The sequence below is a fragment of the Eriocheir sinensis genome, chromosome 61 (genome assembly GCF_024679095.1).
Source record: "Eriocheir sinensis breed Jianghai 21 chromosome 61, ASM2467909v1, whole genome shotgun sequence".
NCBI classification, from domain to species: domain Eukaryota; kingdom Metazoa; phylum Arthropoda; class Malacostraca; order Decapoda; family Varunidae; genus Eriocheir; species Eriocheir sinensis.
In genome coordinates, this window is record NC_066569.1 from 6,718,283 (window position 1) to 6,740,136 (window position 21,854).

The 21,854-nt window shown below is 39.9% G+C and overlaps 2 protein-coding genes across 4 annotated transcripts in view; one reads left to right on the plus strand and one right to left on the minus strand.

Annotated features, from left to right (window-relative positions):
* Positions 1-1,618: 1,618 nt before the first annotated feature.
* On the minus strand, positions 1,619-6,791 carry LOC126986285 (ankyrin repeat domain-containing protein 16-like). 3 transcript variants are annotated; one of them, XM_050842251.1, is made up of 7 exons: positions 6,134-6,529; positions 5,799-5,945; positions 5,036-5,157; positions 4,512-4,769; positions 3,693-3,974; positions 3,201-3,308; positions 1,619-2,494 (listed from the first exon to the last, which is right to left on the minus strand). In XM_050842251.1, the coding sequence occupies exons 3-7, from the start codon at positions 5,145-5,147 to the stop codon at positions 2,376-2,378; spliced, it is 879 nt and encodes a 292-aa protein (XP_050698208.1). In that variant the 5' UTR covers positions 5,148-5,157; positions 5,799-5,945; positions 6,134-6,529; the 3' UTR covers positions 1,619-2,375. The 3 variants fall into 3 exon arrangements, with proteins under 3 accessions (XP_050698208.1, XP_050698207.1, XP_050698206.1); XM_050842250.1 differs by having other exon boundaries at positions 1,620-2,494; positions 5,791-5,945; positions 6,134-6,523; XM_050842249.1 differs by lacking the exon at positions 6,134-6,529 and adding an exon at positions 6,571-6,791 and having other exon boundaries at positions 1,621-2,494; positions 5,791-5,945.
* A 2,095-nt stretch (positions 6,792-8,886) lies between these two features.
* Positions 8,887-21,854, plus strand: part of LOC126986288 (protein LMBR1L-like) — a 53,721-nt gene continuing 40,753 nt past the window's right edge. The window contains exon 1 of the mRNA XM_050842259.1: positions 8,887-9,109. Coding sequence (XP_050698216.1) covers positions 9,008-9,109 — 102 coding nt within the window. The 5' untranslated portion in view covers positions 8,887-9,007. The remainder of the gene's footprint in view (positions 9,110-21,854) is intronic.

The following is a 21,854-nucleotide window of genomic DNA, read 5'->3' on the forward strand; positions in this document are numbered from 1 at the left end:
TCTACAGTAGATGTTTTCCTCCTTTCCAATTTTTTCGTTTCAGTACAACGATTTTCCTTTTATATTTGTTCTTTTTTTCCTATTATTTTCCTTTCCTAGTATGTGTGTGTGTGTGTGTTGAAATTTTTTGATCCTCACCAATTATTGCACGTATAGTTATTTCCCTTCTCGCCCATGTTTTATCATAATTATTCCTTTTATTTTACATTTGTTCCGTTTTTCCTATCATTTTCCCTTCCTGTTGTGTGTTTGTTTGATAATAAAAAATAAAAAATCACCACCATGTCGAGAATCCGCGCGATATTTGAAATTCATTGTTTATCCCTGCCGTTGTTTTTGCGGGCATGACTCAACTATTTTTATATATTAACTCTAGGGTGCCAGCAAGCTCAAAGGGTTGACTTAAATTACAAATGATGTCACCACTAAGATCAAACCAACTAACTTTTTATTTTTCTTCTTCTATACAGCAGAGGAAACAGCTCAAGGGAAAAACATAGAAAAAAAAATGCTATGTTCTACTCCCATTAAGGAAACAAAATGAAAGGCCAAAAATAGAGGGTGTATATCGGATGGATAGGGACAGTAATAATTGTACCTCTTATACCATTAGGGCCAATACATATCCATACCTAGTAATAATCCTCTCTTGGGTGAATACTAAGGTAACTCTTTATGTATACTCCACCCGAAATTGACCTCTCTTTTGGGCACTCTTTACTTTTGTCTTGTGAGAGCGGTGAGTAGCGGCCTTTTTTCTTTTTTCCTACACCCTTTTCGTTGCCCTTGAGCTGTCTCCTTTGTTGTAAAAAAAAATAAATAAATAAAAACCAACGCTATTATTTTTTGCCCTTGAGTAGAATGAAAGGCTAAAACGAGAGAGTCAATACTGGATGGATAGGGACAGTTATGATTGTCTCTTTTACCATGAACCCATCACACTAATGCCTGGGTACACACATTTTAAAGTCATTCATGTTCATGCCCTGATCGGCTTACAGGAGGATCTGGTACTCTTCCCCTGTCTCACCATATTAGTGTCTGGAAAATTAGGGGGTATACATATCCATACCTATAGTCTTCCAAATATGTCGAGGCCGGTCTGGCGTAGGCTCCCATGGGTCCTTTCCTCCCCTCTGCTCTGCCATACAGTCCCAACACCTATCTTTTCCTCTCATATGTAAGCTATAGGTAACATATGAGAGGAAAAAATAGGTGTTGGGACGATGTGGCGGAGCAGAGGGGAGAAATGGACCCACAGGAGCCAATGCCAAAACGGACTCAACAATTTGGTTTCACTATAGTAATAATCGTTTTTTGGGTCAATACTAAGATTACTTTATAATACTTTCAGAACCAACGCTATTATTTTTTAGGGGGAGGGTAAAGCATTGTGCGATGGAGATGAGCACCGAGGCCATTCGCAGCTATAGCTTGTGGGCCGTATTACGTACAAGTCATATCGGAGAAGTTTCGGGTCCCTACAAAGGTCAGTTTAGGGGCCATACTACAAGTCCAATCAGAGAAATTTTGGGTCCCTACAGAGTTATTCATCCCAAACTCTGTAGGGACCTGAAACTTCTTGGATTGGACTTGTAGTACAGCCCCTAAACCGACCTTTGTAGGGACCCAAAACTTCCCGGGTTTGACTTGTAATACGGCCTTGTGTCCCAAACTATACAAGATGAATGTTAGCCGAAGGACCTGTCTAGTGCATAGGTTAATGATTGTTGTTGATGCATCTATATACTCTACTTAGGCTGTGTACATTGAAGAGAAAGAGGAAACAGGAAGCAGGAGGAGAAAGAGGAGCAAGCTGTGTTCATTGAAGAGAAAGAGGATTAAATACTACACCAGGCCATGTTTTGAACAACGATTAAACCGACGAGATAATTAAAACTTTTATTACAACTCAACAAACTAGATTAATCACAAGGCACATATATAGGCACATCATAGCCAGAAATAGTGGTAACAGTGGTTGAAGTAATAGTAGTAATAGCAGTAGTCATAGAAAAAGCAGCCCTTCCCACCCTGTATACCCTTTTCTCCTAATGTATTCCCTTCACCCAAAATAGCAGCAGCAGTATGTGTGAATATAACAACAACAACAACAACAACAGTGGCAGTAGTTGTGGCACCATATAATGCCACTGACTTCTCACTTTACCATACATCCACATAACCTCTGCATGTCATGAAACACACGAGAAATCAATCCAGATCCGAAAAGTGTTTTACTGGCGCCGGAGATCAAATCCACGACTGGCTATAAATGGGAAAGCCACTCCTTAACCGGTCAGCCAAAGAGGTGCCCCTTGGTGGAGTGAGTTTGGGAGGCTTTCCACATCAGGCGGGTCACTACAAATGTCCCATCAGAGTGGCAGCAGTTGAGAAGGTGTGGTGCCGGCGTGGTCAGGGGTGTCGCGTGCCCCCAGCTGGACAAGGCGCTGGGCACACTCCTTCCTCCTCCCTGCACATGCAAGCCACAGTGCTAAAGAGAAGAGGGTGTTTGGGTTAGTCTGTTCACACTGTTCAAATGAGGGATCTTCAAAGTTAGTTCAGCATAGAGGACAACACTATATGATTCATTGGAGGTGGTACAGGCAAGAAATATCCATGACTATAAGGTCCATATCCTCAAACATTTCAGACTTTAAGGCCCATACTCTCAAACATTGGAGATTTTACGGTCCACATTTTCAGACATTGAAGATTTTAAGGTCCACATTTTCAGACATTACAGATTTTAAGGTCCATATCCTCAAACATTTCTGACTTTAAGGCCCATACATTCAAACATCTCAGATTTTAAGGTCCATATCCTCAAACATTTCAGACTTTAAGGCCCATACTTTCAAACATCTCAGATTTTAAGGTCCACATTTTCAAACATTTCAGGTCTTGCACACCCACATTTGATAAGGCTGTCAGAGGTTGTTGTGGGCATTTCCAACGATAATTTTATGAGCCTAGTGATAGTCTGACAAGGCTTCTGCACTATGAATAAGAAGAACACTCATGAAAACCAACTAATCTAAATTCTGGCCTTTGGAAATAGTTGTGAGCCAAAATCATCTGGGAATGGCCCTACGACTAAATTGAATAAAAACAGATATGAAGCAAGAAAATCAAATTAACTTAAATCCTGTATACCATAACTATAGATAAATACACACACAGAGGCATCAGCACAATACCTGTTCTTCCATTCTCATCCTGAACATTGACATCTGTACCAAGCTCCACCAGGTCCTCCACTAGGGGTGTGTGGCCCTCCCTGGCAGCACTGTGCAATGCTGTCTGGCCTGGGCGGTGAACGGTGATGTGTAAATAGTGCCTCGCTGTCTGTATGTATGTATGTATGTTTCAATCAACCATGTATTACTATCATTTGGGCTCTAAATTCACCCTTTAAATTTGCACCAGTGGCCCTTTTTCTTTTTCTTCCATTTTTTTATTATTATTAGAAAAGAAAACAGGTAGAGAGGAAGGAGTGGAGACACCAAACACTTGAGACGCTGAGAAAGAGAAACTGAAAATTAAAACAATGAGGGAGAAGGAGAGAGGACGAGAGAATATAGAAGAAAATAGAAATGAAGGGGCAGAGGCATGGGGCATTTTTTTTCTTTTTTTTCCCCCTTGAGCTGCCTCCTTTGCTTTAAAAAATAATAAATAAAGAAACAACCCACCTTGACTCGACTTGACATTAACATCAACTCCCAGCTCCGTCACCAGCCTCCTCACCACCTTCTCCTGACCCGCCTCGGCCGCCACATGAAGGCCGGTCCGCCCCATCCTGTCCCGCACCCTGAGGTCAGTCCCGTGTCGTGAGAGGAGGAGGTCAGCAGTGTCGAGGTGCCCCATGCGTAGGGCTTCCATGAGGGGGGTTGTGCCGCAGGAGTCTTGTTCATCAGTTTTGTATTGTCCGCGGGTTAGAAGAGTTTTGACGATGGGGGGGTGTCCGTGGAGGGCTGGCAAGAAAGGGGAAGAAAGGGATATATTCTCAGTAAGACAAAAATGTAAAGTTGTGGGCATACACTATAGCTGCGTGTGGCCTCATTCCTCATCTCTGTTGCATTGGCCCTTGAGCCTGCGGGAAGAACCAGTTGCAAGACAAAGACCTTTCCTTATCTTCTCCACCTCTCTCTGATGTTAGTGTATACTCTGTCATCCTCCAGCAAAGGTTCTATTTCTATCCGTCTAGCTCTCTGTGACCTTTGAGTTCTACAATTTCTGGGTCACCACTCTGTTACTATTTTCCCATCTCTCATTTCTATACAGGATATGACATGATGAAGTATTGACCCTCTTAGTCTGATGTTAGTGTATTCCATCGTGCTCCAGTAAAGATTCTAGTTTCCTCTGTAATTCCTGAGTTCTACGATTCTGGGTTACCACTCTTACTTCTGTTGTCCATCTGTTGTCCATTCTACATGTGATATGGCCTGCTCATGTCTACATTTTACTTTGAACTGTCATTAGAATATCATCAACCACAAATCAATTACCAGCCGTGTGCAGTGGAGTCCTCCCATTCTTACTAACAGTGGACCAGAGGGTGTCATCCACATCCAACAAATACCCAACCACCTCTTCATCCCCTTCCCGGCAGGCTATGTGGAAGGGCGACCATCCATCCTTGTTGGTGAGGCGAGGGTTGGCACCTTCCTGGATGAGCCAATGGATGACTGGCTGACTGTCTCTCTTGGCACAGGCCAGCATGAGCGGCGTCCAGTCTGCTCGCTTCAAAGGGTCAACACATGCCCCTGGGGAGAAAGAGAATAATGATGATGATGGTAGGGTGTGTTTGTTAGTCTGTATGCACCTCCAATTAGTACTCATATCAGCATTTCCATATGTGCAATAACCATCAACATATATAGAACTGTTCACTGGAAACTGCCTGCGGGTATATATATTAGATGTATTTTTTGTACGGCATGGGGGTCAGCTCAAGGTCAAAAAACGAAAACAGTAACTAAAAAGCCCGCCAGACACATACTTATAGAAGGATACAGTTTACTGGCCTTACCATGTCTCAGCAGCGCCTCAACAACAGGAAGGTGGAGGGCCTGGGCGGCAGCGTGCAGGGGTGTCTTGCGGTCATGGTTCTGCGCCTCCAGACAGCACTCACAGCCATGCATTAGTAGCCACCTGGAGAGTGAGGCTGAGGTTAGGTTAGTGGATGTTAGATTGGGTTTTTAAGTTGGTTGAGTTGGGTGATCTTAGGTTGGGTTGAGTTAGGTTAGGTGATATTAGCTTAAGTTAGGTTATATTAGGTTTGGCAAGGCTAGGCGCGGTTAATTTAGATGTGCTGAGTTAGGTTATATTACAGTAGATTAGGTTAGGTTAAGTTGGGTTGAATAAAAAAATATTAGGTTGGTTTAGGTTAGATTATATTAGATTTTGCAAAGCTAGATTGAGTTGAAATAGGGTTACTTTGGTCTGGTCATATCATGCATAAAACTAGCAACAGAGGATAATCAAAGTAACAAATTGGCAACCTAGAAATTATAGAAGCCAAGGCAGAAACAACCAGGTGAAGAGATGAAACTAGATGAAATTAGAACATTTGCCAGAATATGATGGGGTACACCAACATCAAACAGAAAAGTGGAGAATGTTGAGAAAGGCTTTTGTCCCACAGTGAGTTAGTGATAGCTGTATTACATTAATATATTTATTTTTATTATTATTATCATTGGTCTCATTTTTTCTCTTTACAGGTGAAACATTTTTGTGTTCATCTTTTTCCTCCTTTACTGTTAAAAAAAAAAAAGAACTCACTCCACCACCTCAAGACTGCCTGCTGCTGCTGATACGTGTAGGGGTGTGTCGCCTGATCTGCTGTGCCGCACCTCCCACCAGTTCACCTCTTGGCCGCCCTGACACAGCTCCTCCAGCCAGGCCACATCCTTCCGCTGCACCGCTGAGAAGATCTCCTGTGGGGTAAGACCAGGATGAACTTTTGTGTATTTTTTTGGTGTATAATCATCCTCGTAAACTTTGACAAGGAATCAGAGTATATTCTAACAAGATTCTCTCTAAAAGACTGATTTTTTGTCAATTTTTGATGTATTATGAACAAGTTTGGCCTTAATATTCCTTAGGTATTTGAAAATATTCTTACCTGGATGACCTTTCCCTATGAGCCATGCTAGAGCGAACCGTCAGGCAAAGAACCGAAAGGTCTCACCAACTAATGTGCCAGCCTATGTAAGCTCATCAAAACAATAGGACATAATCCAATAAGACCTTGTGTTGAATCAAATCCAATTTAACAATGTAATAAAACTAGTCTAGCCCCACTAAATAGTAACATAGTCCCATTAGATTAATAAAACAGACACAGTGAAGAAGTAATATACAGGTAATATACTAACAAATAATAGCAGAATGGCAGATCATCCTTCTCTTAACCCCTGATGCTTCACTGATAAGCCCCTTTAAGTAGTAGAACAATCCCATTAAATGAATAAAAGACACAGTAAACCAGTAGTGACACAATAACAAGTAACACCCAAACACCAAACCAATACAAGACCGCAAAAAAACACCTCCACTAACCTGATACTTTGAAGATGACATTTCCGTGTATTATAAAGCTGTCTCTTCTCCTTCTCTCCTGTTTTCACGCCATTAACACACATTCGAAGCACTCATGACCCTCCCCTTTATCATGTTCCATCGCAAACACGTGTGAAATATGACCTTATGGGAGGTTTGGGTGAATTTAAAGGTCCGATATGGCTTTGTTTTGACCGTGCGGAGGTTGAGACGGGCCAGCGCTCCCTTGTTTTTATTTATTTATTTATTTATTTATTTATTTATTTATTCATTTACGGGAAAGGAGACGGACCAGCTAAAGTTTGGTGTATTATAAACAAACCTGACTTCATTTTTAGCAGACGGTACTGAGTTAAAAATGTGTTGAGTTAGATTAATTAGTAGATTAGTTTAGCAGAAGAGGATAATGAAAGCAGAGAGAGGGAAAAGTTGATTGATTGATTGATAATTTATTGTTAAAAGTTAATGAATAGATTAGATTAGGTTAGTAGAAGAGGATAATCAAAGCAGAGAGAGGGAAAAGTTAATGAATAGATTAGATTAGGTTAGCAGAAGAGGATAATAAAAAAAGAGAGAGGGAAAAGTTAATGAATAGATTAGATTAGGTTAGCAGAAGAGGATAATCAAAGCAGAGAGAGGGAAAAGTTAATGAATATATTAGATTAGGTTAGCAGAAGAGGATAATCAAAGCAGAGAGAGGGAAAAGTTAATGAATAGATTAGATTAGGTTAGCAGAAGAGGATAATCAAAGCAGAGAGAGGGAAAAGTTAATGAATAGATCAGATTAGGTTAACAGAAGAGGATAATCAAAGCAGAGAGAGGGAAAAGTTAATGAATAGATTAGATTAGGTTAGCAGAAGAGGATAATCAAAGCAGAGAGAGGGAAAAGTTAATGAATAGATTAGATTAGGTTAGCAGAAGAGGATAATCAAAGCAGAGAGAGGGAAAAGTTAATGAACAGATTAGATTAGGTTAACAGAAGAGGATATCAAAGAGGCAGGGAAAAGTTAATGAATATAGAATCCTTCCGTATTCTTGCAGTCAGGGAGAAGGCTGACAAATATATGGCATAAAAATTCGGAATATACACTGAAATATAGCTTAGTATGCTTTAAAAGAGGCAGAAGGAGATACAGAAGCAAATAAAGAAATGACAAACCATCCAACACTCGGTATGGAAGCATCTTTTTTACGTCAGATTTATTTCAAGCTAATACAACGAGATTCTTGTATGTATTAGCTCGAGATCCTTCCTTAATTTAATTCCCTCTTGTTAAAAAAAGGAAGGAACCGTTTGTCCCACTCCTCGGCAGGGAACAACGCCACAAGGAGAGCATGAAACACGGTTGTAAGGACGGATCCATAAAAAGTGTCTTGGGTATCGATTTGTTCTCGCTAAGTAACTATAGATACGTAACATCCATAAGTAGGCGCCATAAGTAATTTGTTAAAGCATATTTCCCGTTAGGACAAAAAGGTAAGAGGGTTATATATGTTGAAATGACTGTTTTTGTATAGCTTATAAGCGTAATTAAGTAACAATCAACAAGTTTACCATGAAATCAGAATCACAAGCAAGGGTATGGACTTACAACACTATCTTATGGTAATTTATTAAAGTATATTTCTTCCAACGGGCGTGAGGACAAAAAAAGTGAGAAGGATATTTAAAGCGACGGCGGGACAGTGACTCCGGAACAAAGATAACCTATTATTTTAACCTCTTATGAATGTTAAAGCTACTTAAACACAAATTGATGCAAGATTAGACGTAAAGTAGGGTAAGATGGATTTATGAGAAGTTGTTTTGAGGTGTATAAATAGTAGCAAAATATTAAAACCAATGCGGACGAGAATGAGGAAGAAGGGCAGGGGGTACGAGTACGATAATGATACATAAATTCGACTCAAATCAACATGACCAACACTATTCCATTCTCTCCACTTGTATAAAATGTATTGATAATTGAGTTTGAAATGGAAAGATTGATTAAATACGATGACTTGTAGGGAGTGGTAGCTTTTAGCCCGAAACTGTTAAATACATTGCTCATAGTACGTCAATATAACACTGAGTACGAGAGTAACTGACAATCCAAGAGTTACCAGATTGCTGTACTTGGAAAATTGCATTTATCAGCTTCAGACTCCAAAAAACTACCATATCCACATCAGTAACAATACCTAATCAAACCTATTGCTAAACATTTAAGTAATGGTGGTTTTGTGTGATCGTTACGAGCCAAAAACGGAAAAAAACAAAGCGATGAGTACGATAATCTCCCCAGTGACGCCATGACAGCTTCCTTGCTTCAAATCGCCAGTGTCTCTTTGGAGGTCTGGGAGGAAGGACGTGTATCGCCGTGGTCCTGCCCCCCATGATGTGTGGTTGCGGCGGTGTGGTTGGTGTGGCCGCGACCAGCTCCTCCCCGCCGCCATGAGCCACACCAGGAACATCAGTGAGCTCCTTCCGGACGAGCCCATCAAGGACCCGTTCGAGAAGGAGATCCATTTCAACAACACTGTCAGGGAATACATCGTGAGTAGGCGGCCATTAATATCTTCTTATTTTATTCCTTTAATTTATTTTTTGTGTTTTTTGGGTGATTTAGGTTGTTTTTGGGGGGTTGGTTTGGGTGTAAGGGGGTGGGAGGGTCTGGGTTGTGTGTGTTCGTGCGTACGTGTGTTTGGGTTTTCTGGCAAGGTGGTTGTGTTATTTTTGTTTTATTTGTTATTTTTGGGGTTATTTTGGGTTTGGTTTGGGTGTAAGGGGGGGTAGGGGAGGGTGTGTGTGCGTATGTCTGTACGTGTGTGTGTTTGGGTAAGGTGGTTGTGTATGTGCGTGTGTACGTGTATGTTTGTTTTGGTGCGTGTGTGTGTGTCTGTGTGTGTGTGTGTGTGTGTTATTAAGGTGTATGTATGTTTTTTAATGGTGTGTGTACGTAGTGTGTGTGTGTGTGTGTGTGTGTGTGTTTTGGGTTTTCATTAAGGTTTGTGTACTTTTTTTTTTAGGTGGTGTGTGTGTGTGTGTGTGTTTAGTAAGACCCCATCATCACCATTGCCATTTCGTTATTATCTTCTTTATTTGTCTTTCTTCATAATATGTTAAGTGAGCATAATTAGGTTAGGCAAGATTAGGTAAGGTCAGGGTCAAATTAAGTAGGTTCTTACCTAAACATCTTACCTAGACGGGTCCCACAAGAAGGGAACCCCACAAGTGCCAACACGCCAGCAGAATGCATATTTGCGTAATTACTCAACACTAAAACTATTAAGCCGCTGCTGGAATGTGTGTTGATTGCACTAAGTAAAGACTAGTTTTAAAATATAATGACATATGTATATAAGTGACATAAGTATTTATATTTATATTGCTGTAAGTAAAATAAAGTAATTAAGAGTTGATATGTTCTTTGGCCAGAGTGTTTAGGAACTATAGTTAAAAATGAGATCATTGGTTAGATTAGAGCCCAGGGTTGGTATTCCCAGATGCGACCACCTCCCACATCAACTACTTCCAAAGGCCAAAAAGGAGATTAATTGGGTTCTCATGAGTGTTTTTTTAGGTTCATGGTACAGAAGAAGGGTCAGACTACCACCAGGGCCATTAAACTACCTCTGGAAAAGACCAAAGCTCCTACAAAAGCCTTGTTAAATATGAGTGCTTGGGAGCCGAAAGGTTTGAGAATACCGCCCCAATTGGGTTAGGTAAGAGTAGAGTGAAATTAGTAAGGTTAGGCAAGGTCAGAGATCAGTTAGGTCAGGTAATGGTTAGGGCTGAATTAGGTTAGGTTAAGTTAAAGCCCAATTAGATTAGGTAAGAATAGGGCCACATTAGCTAAGTTTAACCGGTAGCAGCAACGGGCCAAATTTGTGGCTCTACCGTGAACCAGTGACGGGCCAAATTTTTGCCATATCAACCCCTAAAAATAGATGATGCATAAAGTGATCACAGATGCGTTGATATATATTATGAAATGGTTTGCGTGAGTGATGATTTTTTTCTTATTTTTCTCGCTTAGATCCCCGCAGCTACTTGGTTATGGTCAAATATGTTCGGTTGGGTAAGGTTAGGTGTACTTCACAGGTTTAATTAGGTTAAGGTAAATCAGGTTGAGAGTCTAAATAATGTTAGTTTAGGATTGATTGCCTTACATGGAAGGTAAAGATCCAGGTTAAATATGATTATACTACCAGGTAGGGTCTATCTCATTAGGACTGACACCTGTTGTTTATATCCAGGTGAGGTTATGCAGAGAAGGGTTCATGATTTTGGAATGCGGTGTGACTTTCATACGGTATTTGCTCCTGTATATATTATTTTATTTTTATGCTTTTATTATTTATTTTACAAGATATACATGAAGAATTACATCCAACCCGCATACAACTTATTCTGATAGATTTTGACATTTAATTAAACACTGATGAATATTTCCGTTGCAACTTCCTCATTACGGTATTTAAAATCAATGGGTTAATAAGGTGTTCCAATATTTTGTTTGTTGATTTATAGTTTCAAGACATATGTATCCTGCGTTCATGTCGTGGACCATTTCCTATTTCCGCGTCCCTTTGAAATATGAGTTCTGCAACACTGAAACCTGGTCAAAATATGAGTGTTTTTTTCCAAATCTTTTTTATCACATTGAACTTGGATGATAAAAGAAAGTAACCATAAGTACTAAATAGAATTACTTAAGTTTATTCTTGTAAGTATTCATTTATTTGTTTATTGCTATATTGTCATAAAAATAAAGCTTTGTACCCAGTCCCTTTTATTACGGTGGACTCGGACAGTAGAAGAAAGTACCGTAACCACAATCACTAAATGCAATTGCTTGAGTTTTTTCTTTTATATAGTACCTATTCATTTATACTGCTATTATTGTTAACATGTAAGCCTTTTTACTCTATTCTTATATGTTAAGCTTGGTTGATGATAGAAAGTAATCCACAAGTATTTAAAAGAATTGCTTGAGTCTGTTCTTTTATTTTTTTTATCTATTCTGCCATTCTTGCCAAATATAACTGTTTGTATTCTGTCCCTTGCATGGCGATGAGCTTGATTGATAAAACAAAGGAATCCACAAGAACCAAAGAGAACTGCTTGTGTCTATTTGTTTATTTGCTCTTCTATTTATTTATTCTGCTTCCCTTGTCAGAATATAAGCGTTTGTATTCTGTCCCTTACATTGCTATGAGGTAGATCGATAAAACAAAGGAATCCACAAGAACAAAAGAGAACTACTTGTGTATATTTGCTCTTCTATTTATTTATTCTGGTGTCCTTGTCAAAACATAAGCGTTTGCACTCAATCCCTTACCCACAAACATTAAATAGAACTGCTTGCATTTAAATTTTCTCTTGCTGTCTTATTTTGACATAGGAGACAGGTGTTGAGTCATTGGCAGGGACCCTCACACAACCTGCACTATACCACATCCTCTTGTGATTAGTTTTCTTCCTCTTGTGTTTATTTGGTGAGCCTAGTCGACAAGATAAAGTATACAACCCACAAATACTAAGAAAAAATGCTTGGGATTATTTGTTTATTTATTCTTTTACTTATTTTGTTATTCCTGTCAAAATATAAGCATTTGTACTCTGTCCTTCTTACTGCGATGAGCTTTGTCGATAAAACTAAGTAAATAATCCGCAAGAACTAAAGAGAATTCCTTGAGTTTATTATTTTATTTATTCTGCTCCTCCTCTCAAAACATAGGCAGTTACACTCAATTCCTTTTATTGCTACGAGCTCTGTTGATAAAACGAAAATAGATAACCCACAAACATTAAATAGAACTGCTTGCATTTAAATTTTTTCTTACTTTCTTATTTTGAGAAAGGAGACAGGTGCTGAGTCTTTGGCAGGGGCCCTCAAACCCCCTGCACCATACCACATTCTCCTGAGGTCACACTTTTTTTCTTCTTTTATTTATATTTTGACAAAGGAGAAGGTGTTGATATTTTGACATGGTCCCTCACACCCCTTACGCATATACAGCATTCTCTTGAGGTCACACTTTTCTTCTTTTGTTTATATTTTGACAAGGGAGATGGTGTTGATATTTTGGCAAGGACCCTCACACCCCTTACGCATATACATCATTCTCTTGAGGTCACACTTTTCTTCTTTTGTTTATATTTTGACAAGGGAGAAGGTGTTGATATTTTGGCAAGGACCCTCACACCCCCTACACATATACAGCATTCTCTGGAGGTCACACTTTTCTTCTTTTGTTTATATTTTGACAAGGGAGATGGTGTTGATATTTTGGCAAGGGCATGCACACACCCTTACATAACTAACCTCTCTCTCTAAATCTCCTCACTTCTCTTACCATCTTCATTTATTTCTTCTTTCTATAAACACAACAAAACAGTAGGTCTCAAAACAACCCCAACCAGCTTCTCTTTATATTTTTATCTATATGCATATACTACATTTTCTTTTTATTACACATTTCTTCCTTTTGTTTTTATTTTTTCAAGGGAGACAGGTGTTGATATTTTGGCAGACCCTCAAACACCCTCCACCATACTACATTCTCTTGAGGTCACACTTTTCTTCTTTTGTTTATATTTTGACAAAGGAGAAGGTGTTGATATTTTGACATGGTCCCTCATACACCCTGCACCATACCACATCCTCTTGAGATTATAGTTTTCTTCTTTTGTTTTTATTTTGACAAAGGAGAAAGGTTTTAATTCTATGGTAGGGACACTCACACACTCAGTACAGTACCACATTCTGTTGAAGTAAAACTTTTCTTCCTTTTGTTTATAATTTGACAAAGGAGAAAGGTTTAATTCTATGGTAGGAACACTCACACCCCCTGCGTATATACCACATTCTCTTGACGTTACACTTTTCTTCCTTTTGTTTATATTTTGACAAGAGAGATGGTGTTGATATTTTGGCAAGGACGCTCACAAACACACCACATACTAAACAACATTCTCTTTGGATCACACTCTTCTTTCTGTTTCTTATTATGACAAAGAGGATAGGTGTTAATTCTTTGGCAGTCACCCTCACACAGCACATACTATACCCCATTCTCTTCGGATCACACTCTTCTTTCTTTTTCTCATTATGACAGAAGGGATAGGCTAGGTGTTAATTCTTTGGCAGGGTCCCTCACACCCCGCTCTAGTATACAACCTTCTCTGCGTACCCTGTCATGAAGTCAGTGGCCTCGGCGAGGGAGGGAACACTGTGTTTATTTGGGTTGTGGGAGGACCAGGGAACCAGAGAGCACCGGATGAGAGGACACGTGTATTTGTGGACGGACAAAACACGTGAAGGTGGTGGTGGGGGTGACGAGATTTAACAGGAAAGAGAGAGAGAGAGAGAGAGAGAGAGAGAGAGAGAGAGAGATGCTGGTTGGGGGTTGGGGGTTGTTTTGAGTCCTACTGTTTTGTTGTGTTTATAGAAAGAAGAAACAAATGAAGATGGTAATAGAAGTGAGGAGATTTAGAGAGAGAGAGAGAGAGAGAGAGAGAGAGAGAGAGTATTGCTGGGGTTTACCTTCCACATTTCTGCTAATCAAAGACCCGCCAACCAGAATTTATGAGAGAGAGAGAGAGAGAGATGCTGATGTTTTGAGTCCTATTAAACTGTTTATCTTCCACTATTCTGCTAATCAACACTGTGTAGTTATGTGTCTCGCTGTGTGCTGAAGGATAAAGAAATGCTGATTTGAAGAGTAAAGTTATGTAAGAATGAAAGAAAGGCTTCATAACACAACAACCTCTACCAAAGCCTTATCAAACTATCACATGCTCATAACACCACCCATAGAAACACCCAGTACAACCTCAATGATAGCCTTGTAACCCCCTACCAAATCCTTGCCAAACCATCACTAAGCTCATGAAACTACCCATAGAAATACCTATAACAACCTCTATGACAGCCTTGTAACCTCTACCAGAGTCTTGTCAAACTATCTCTTAAGCTCTTAAAACTACCCATTGGAAATACCCACAACAACCTCTACCAAAGCCCTGAAATATTTAAGTAAATGGGTCTTGTAGTTCCATAAATCAAAAACATAAAACTGCATTAGTGGAGTGAATCTTTACCTTGGAAAGCTTCAGGAATAGCCAACATTAGCCACAGCATTTTTGAAGGTCAGTGGAAGCCTGCAAAGTTTAATAATGCCAAAGTATTTCTCAACCAGTGAAAGGCTTCTTGATGTTATGAAAACCACGGTAACTTGAACTCTAAGCTTGAAAACATACAGATGCATTGCCAAAGTCGTTTACAGAAGGTGAGGAATTACAGAGTGCTTACGGCTAACATGATTGACTGCCCAAACTCAAGCTCTCCCTTACTGAGTCAAATACATGTTACCAATTCTTTTAAGAGGAGAGAATCAAGACACCTCTCCACCTGAAATTGACCTCTCTTTAGGCCACTCATCCATACACTCTTTTATAGGGGCTGTGGTTAGTGGACTTTTTTCTCAGTTATCATTATTATTTATTTTTTCTTTTTGATGCTTCATTTGCTGTAAAATAGATAACAAATGAAAAGAAATGGCAGCTTTTTCACTTTTTGCCTTCGCTGAATTCCACTTACATACTCCACTTCAATTTCTTTCTTTCTCTGCCTTGGTTGAATTCTGCACATGTACACCTCTTCCACTTCCTTCTTTATTGGCCTGTTTGTGCTATGCTATAACAGTGCAGTGCCAAAGTCAGCTGCAGACAGTGAGGAATATAGGAAAATCTACGGCAAACATGACTAATGGGAGAGGTCACTAAGCAAACACCAATTCCTGTTTGTTAGGTTTGTAAATGTAGGAACTGCTCTTAGGGAATGGCCAAGGAAGGGAGACACACTACTGCTGCATTTAAACCCCAATCAGTTACTATTTATTAGGTTTACATTGGGTTCTGTTAGTTTGAGAGCTTGTGATATATCCATAAGTGATCCTATTGGTGTATTGAAAGATATGGGGATGGAGTTTATCTGTACATTGGATGATCATGTTTGGCTTTCAGTCTTGGGTTAGATCTGAATCCCTTTATCTTGCTTCTTCCTTCCCTACTTCCCATCCTTTCTCCTAGTCTCTCCCCTCTCTCTACTGTAACTCCTTATTCTTCCTTGTTGCTCTTCCTCATCATTTAGTTTCTCCTCCTAACTCTTCCTCCTCCCTGTTCATCTTTATCTTCTTTATATAGTAAGAAAAAAAAAGAATGTAAAGAGATCCAGCTTTCCCATAAAACTGATAGACGAAAGTAATATTAAACCGTCTGAAAGTACGTGTTTAGAGTGGAATAGCTACAAATTTTAATGATTGCCTTGATAAAAGATAACAAAATAGTCCATTATAAACTTAAACTGCTTATATAAAAATGGAAATAGGCAAGGTCACCCCCTCTCACACACACACACACACACACACACACACTAACTAAACTAACTAACTAACTATCACAAGTCCAGCATATGATCAGACCGTGGGTGAATAACAAAATACATATAACCTAAACATATACAAACAGACACATTATATATACTTGAGTGTAGGCTGTAACAGGTCCATTCAAGTCTTTGCCATCTTCTGCCCTTTAGGAAGAGAAAAAAAAAGAGGTGTAGGTGGATAAGTAGGAGAAGAAGCAGGAAGACATTGAAGGAGGTGTAATATTTAAAGTGGAGGAGGAGGAGGAAGAAGAAGAAGAAGAAAAAGGAATACATATAGACAAGGAAGAAGGGAAGGAAGGAAAATATGAGAGGAAGAGAAAGGATGATAGGAAGGAACGCAGGAGGAGGAAGAGTTAGAGAAGGGAAATAAAAGAAGAGAAAGGATAATAGGAAGGAATAAAGGAGGAGAAAGAGATAAAGAAAGGAAATAAAAGAAGAGAAAGGAGGAGGAAGAGTTATAGAAGGGAAATAACAGAGAGGAGAAAGAAGAGGTAGAGGAGTATAGAATCATATGAGGAAGAGTAAGAGGAAAGAATATAGGAAAAGGAAGATAGGACAAATGAGGAGGAGCGGAAGGAAGAGTTAGAAGAGGAAACCAAATATAAGGAAGGAGGATAAATGAATGAAGAGGAAGAAGGAAGATAAAGAAAAATAAGAAGGAGGAAGAATTAGAAGAGGAAACCAAATAAAACAAAACAGTAATAAGGAAGGAGGATAAATGAATGAAGAGGAAGAAGAAAGAACTAAAGGAGAAGGAGAGAAAACAGGGGAACAAGAGAAGGAGAAAGAGAATGAAGGAGGACAAAAAAGGAGACTAGAGGAAAAGGAGAAAATAAAGAGAAAAAAAAGAATAAGAGAAAGAGGGATGAACAAACGAAGAGCAAGAAGTTATAGAAGGAAAGACAGTATGAAGAAGAAGAGGAGGAGGAGGAGGAGACGAAGAAGAGGGAAAGAGTAGAAGGAAGAGAAAGTAGGTAAAATAAAATGAAGAAGAAGAAGAGAGCAAGAAATGAAAGAGTGAAAGAGAGAATGAGAAAGAAGAGGAGAAGGAGGAGGAGATGAAGAAGAAGAAGGATGAAAGAGGATAGAGAGAAAGAGAGTATGAGGAAGAAGTAGATAATAGGAAATGAAGAAGAGGAGGAGGAGGAGATGAAGAAGAGGAGGATAATAAACAAAAGAGAGAAAGATAGAAGAAACAACAGGAGGAAGTGGGTAAAGGAAAATAAAGAGGAGGAGGAAGAAGAAGAAGGGGAGGAGGATTGACGCTTTCTTCCCCTCAGGACACTAAAGACATTGAGGAGGAAAACTCATAAACTTTCCTCCGGGTGAGAGAGAGAGAGAGAGAGAGAGAGAGAGAGTGAGAGTAATAACATTCATCAAGATAAGATTACAAGATCGAAAAAAATGTTGAACCAGAACAATAGAAAGAGTAATTACACACACACACACACACACACACACACACACACCACCAACAACAACAACAGCAACAACAACAGGAACAGGAACAGGAACAGCCAGAGGGGAATGTGAAACTATGGCTGAGAGAGAGAGAGAGAGAGAGAGAGAGATTGTTATTGCTAATGTTTTTGTGATCTTCTCTATTATCATAATCATCCTTTTCTTCTCCTTGTTATTATTCTACTTTCTTCTTCTTCTTATACTACTTTTTCTTCTTCTTCTACTTCTTTTTTTTCTACTTTCTTCTTCTTATACCGTACTACTTTTTCTTCTTCTTCTACTTTTTTTCTTTTTCATCTACATCTTTTTCTTCCTTTTCTTCATCATCTTTTTCTCCTCCTCCTCCTCCTCCTCCTCCTCCTCCTCTTCAGACAAGTGGGTGACAGGTACGGTAGCTCACCTTGACCAAGAAACACCTGTCCACCACTACTCCTCTTTCCTGGTTACCTGCCTCATTAGTCTACCTGGAATATAGATCAGGCCTGGCTTTGCTTATACTACTGTTGCAATTTCTACTACTACTACTACTACTATAACCTAGTCTAAACTCTTATTCTAACTGAACCTAATCTCACTTATCTTAATCTAACCCTTCATACTACTACTACTACTACTACTACTACTACTACTACTACTTTTACTACTACTACTATTACTACTACTGCTACTACCCTAACCTGAATTCTTATCCTAACAGCCGAATTTCCTTCTCTTAGCCTTATTCCCTATGTTACTACTACTACTACTACTACTACTACTACTACTACTACTACTACTACTACTACTACTACTATCAACCTAACCTAACTTAACCTATACTTACTGAACCTAATCTCCTTTATCTTATCCCATATATTACTACTACTACTACTACTATGACTACTACTACTACTACTACTACTACTACTACTACTACTACTACTGCTACTACCCTATCCACTTACCTGTACCTCACTACCTCTAACCTAACCTAACCTAACTTAACCTAACCCCTTCCTTCTCCTTACCTAACACCCCCTTACCTCTGTCACCCCACACCCCAGCAACACCCCATCTTAAACCTAACCTAACCTAAACTAACCTAACCTAACCAAACCAAACCAAATCTTAACCCTAACCTAACGTAACCTTCCAAATCCTACCCTAACCTAACCTCCCATATCTTAATAACTAACCTAACCTAACCAAATCTTAACCCTAACCTAACCTAACCTTCCAAATCCTACCCTAACCTAACCTCCCATATCTTAACCTAACCTAACCAAATCTAAACCCTAACCAAACCTAACCTTCCAAATCCTACCCTAACCTAACCTCCCATATCTTAATAACTAACCTAACCTAACCTTCCAAATCCTACCCTAACCTAACCTCCCATATCTTAATAACTAACCTAACCTAACCTAGCCAAATCTTAACCCTAACCTAACCTCCCAAATCTTAACCCTAACCTAACCTCCCATATCTTAAACCTAACCTAATCTAACCTAATCCTTATCATGTCCTTACCTAACACCCCCTTACCTCTTTCACCCCTCACCCCAGCAATACCCCCATCCCTGGCACACCTGCTGACCCCTCTCCCCTCCCTCCCCTTCCCACTGGTTCTTGATTGGCTCCTGTAAGCAATTTGGGAAGGAATGTTGTAATTATTTTTTCTTACTTTTTTTTCTTCTCTTATTTTCTTATCACGTGACCTGGCTGGTGGTGGTGTTTGGAATGTGTCACCACCACCACCACCAACAACAACACCTGCATCACCATCACCACCACCATCAAGGGCTTCGTCTCTGACCTTGAATCTCTCACACACACACACACACACACACACGCACGCACACGCGCACGCACACACACACACACACACACACAAGGTTTTATCTCGGTGTCTGTGTCTGTCTCTTTCCTTTGTGTGTGTGTGTGTGTGTGCGCGCCTTGTCCCACTTCCTGGTTTTCCTTTTCTTTCTCTCGTGACTTTCTTCCACTTTACCTTCTTACTCCACTTTTATCTCCTCCTCCTCTTCCTCCTCCTCTTCACCCTTTGACCTCTTTATGTGTGTGTGTGTGTGTGTGTGTGTGTGTGTGTGTGTGTGTGTCATTCCATTACTCTCTCTCTCTCTCTCTCTCTCTCTCTCATAGGGCTTCGAAACTACGTCGAAAGAATCTCTTCAGGGGGAGAGAGAGAGAGAGAGAGAGAGAGATTATTATTATTATTATTATTATTATTATTATTATTATTATTATTATTATTATTATTATTATTATTATTATCCACTCCTTTGCGTTATCTTCTTTTTACAAAACCACAAGATTGATATTCCTCTTTTTTTTAATCCAGTTATTACTTTTGCTTCGTTTTCTTTCAGCTCATTTCATTGAAAGTTTTTATTTTCTTCTCATTTCATCTATTGCTCCGTTTTCTTTCGTCACATTTCATCTTTAGTTTTTGTTAACTTTTCCTTTATCTCATTTCATCTATAGTTTTTTTTCATCCATTTCCCTCCTTTTCATCTTTTCTGTTACTTTTCCGTTTTTTTTTCATATATTTTCCACCTTTTTAATCTTTTCTGTTTACCGTTTCCCGTTTTCTTTCATATTTCCCACCTTTTTCATCTTTTCTGTTTACCGTTTCCCGTTTTCTTTCATATTTCCCATCTTTATCATCTTTTCTGTTCACCATTTCCCGTTTTCTTTCATATTTCCCATCTTTATCATCTTTTCTGTTCACCATTTCCCGTTTTCTTTCATATTTCTCACCTTTTCACCTTCACTGTTTACCTCTCCCCGTGTTCTTTCTTCTAATCCCCACCTTTTCACCCGCTTTGTTTACCTCACCTTCCCGTTTTCTCTCGTGCGCAGAATGTAAACAAACAATGACAGTCACGTGACCTTCGACTTCAGGGTCACGGGGTTATATAAAGCGACAAGAGATAGAGAGCAGCATCCCTTTGTTTAGATAGGCGATGCTGTTTTGTTTTTTTCACACCTTATTTGTTATGGTTTTTTGAGTTTGTTATTGTACGCCTTGTGTCTGAAGAGGAGGAGGAGGAGGAGAGGAGTGGGAGGGTGTGATAAGGAGGAGGAGGCTGAAGAGGACAGGTGAAGGATGATGATGAGGAGGAGGAGGAGCAGGTGGAGGAAGGAGAAGGACGGTGGTGACGTGGAGGAGGAAGAGGAAGGTGGTGGAGAGGGCATTAGAGGGAGGAGGAGGAGGAGGTGATAGGGCATGGAGAGGAAGGAGGGTATGATAAGAGGAAGAGGAGGAGGGAAAAGAGGACAGGAGGAGGACAGTGACGAGGAAGAAGAAACGTAGATATGCAGGGAAACAGAAAGCCTATTGGTTCATTACGAGGTTGCCCGCTTTGGTGATTTTTATTTTTTATTTATTTTATTTTATTTTTTATTTTTAGGTCGGTATTATAAGACTTTCGCTCCTAACATCAGCTATTTCTTAAGGTCAAAGAGGGGGTCAGTCGGGTTCTAATGAGTGTTTCTTCAGGTTCATGGTACAGAGGAAGGGTCAAACTACCGCCAGGGTCATGAAACTACTCCTGGAAATGCCCACAACTCCTATGAAAGCCTTGTCAAATAGGTGTTTTTGGACGATGAAATGTCTTATATACGACCCAATGGTTCCTCGTATCAGTTACAGAGGAAGGGTCAAACTACCGCCAGGGTCATGAAACTACTCCTGGAAGTGCCCACAACTCCTAGGAAAGCCTTGTTCTTGGGCAACGAAATGTCTTGTAACACGACCGTAAATTTAATCTGCTCGACAGTCACTTGGTAGCCGCAGAGCAGATGAAAGGGGTTCGTATGCAGTTCACTCCTGACGCAACGAGATAACGGTTGATTCGATTTTTAAAGGAGTTGATGGTTTTCGTAGTTATTATTTCCGAAGGTAGAGTGTTGCAATGTGGTATGACTCGGTTTTAGATGAAGCTCCTGCCAATGTCCGTATTGCATCGTCTTGGAGAGGGGGTGGATAGGAGGAGGAGAGGGAAAGGAGGAGGAGGAGAGGTAAAGAAAAGGAAGGAGAGGAGAAATGGAGGGAAAGAAAGCATCAAGTCGTGGGATGATGGAGGTGGAGGAGGAGGAAGAAGAGGAAGAGGAGGAGGATGAGAGGGAAAGAAGAGGAAGAGGAGGAGGAGGAGAGGGAAAGAAGAGGAAGGAGAGGAGAAATGAAGGGAAAGAAGGAGCATCAAGTCGTGGGATGATGGAGGTGGAGGAGGATGAGAGGGAAAGAAGAGGGAGAGGAGAAATGGAGGGAAAGAAAGCATCAAGTCGTGGGATGATGGAGGTGGAGGAGGAGGAAGAAGAGGAAGAGGATGAGGATGAGAGGGAAAGAAGAGGAAGAGGATGAGGATGAGAGGGAAAGAAGAG

Excerpts from the sequence above, each read along its gene's own strand:
- LOC126986285 (XM_050842249.1), bottom strand. The coding sequence starts at position 6,591 with ATGTCATCTTCAAAGTATCAG. Across the intron at positions 5,946-6,570 it reads TGTCATCTTCAAAGTATCAG|GAGATCTTCTCAGCGGTGCA; the intron begins GTTAGTGGAGGT and ends CTTACCCCACAG. Across the intron at positions 4,770-5,035 it reads TGAGGCGCTGCTGAGACATG|GGGCATGTGTTGACCCTTTG; the intron begins GTAAGGCCAGTA and ends CTTTCTCCCCAG.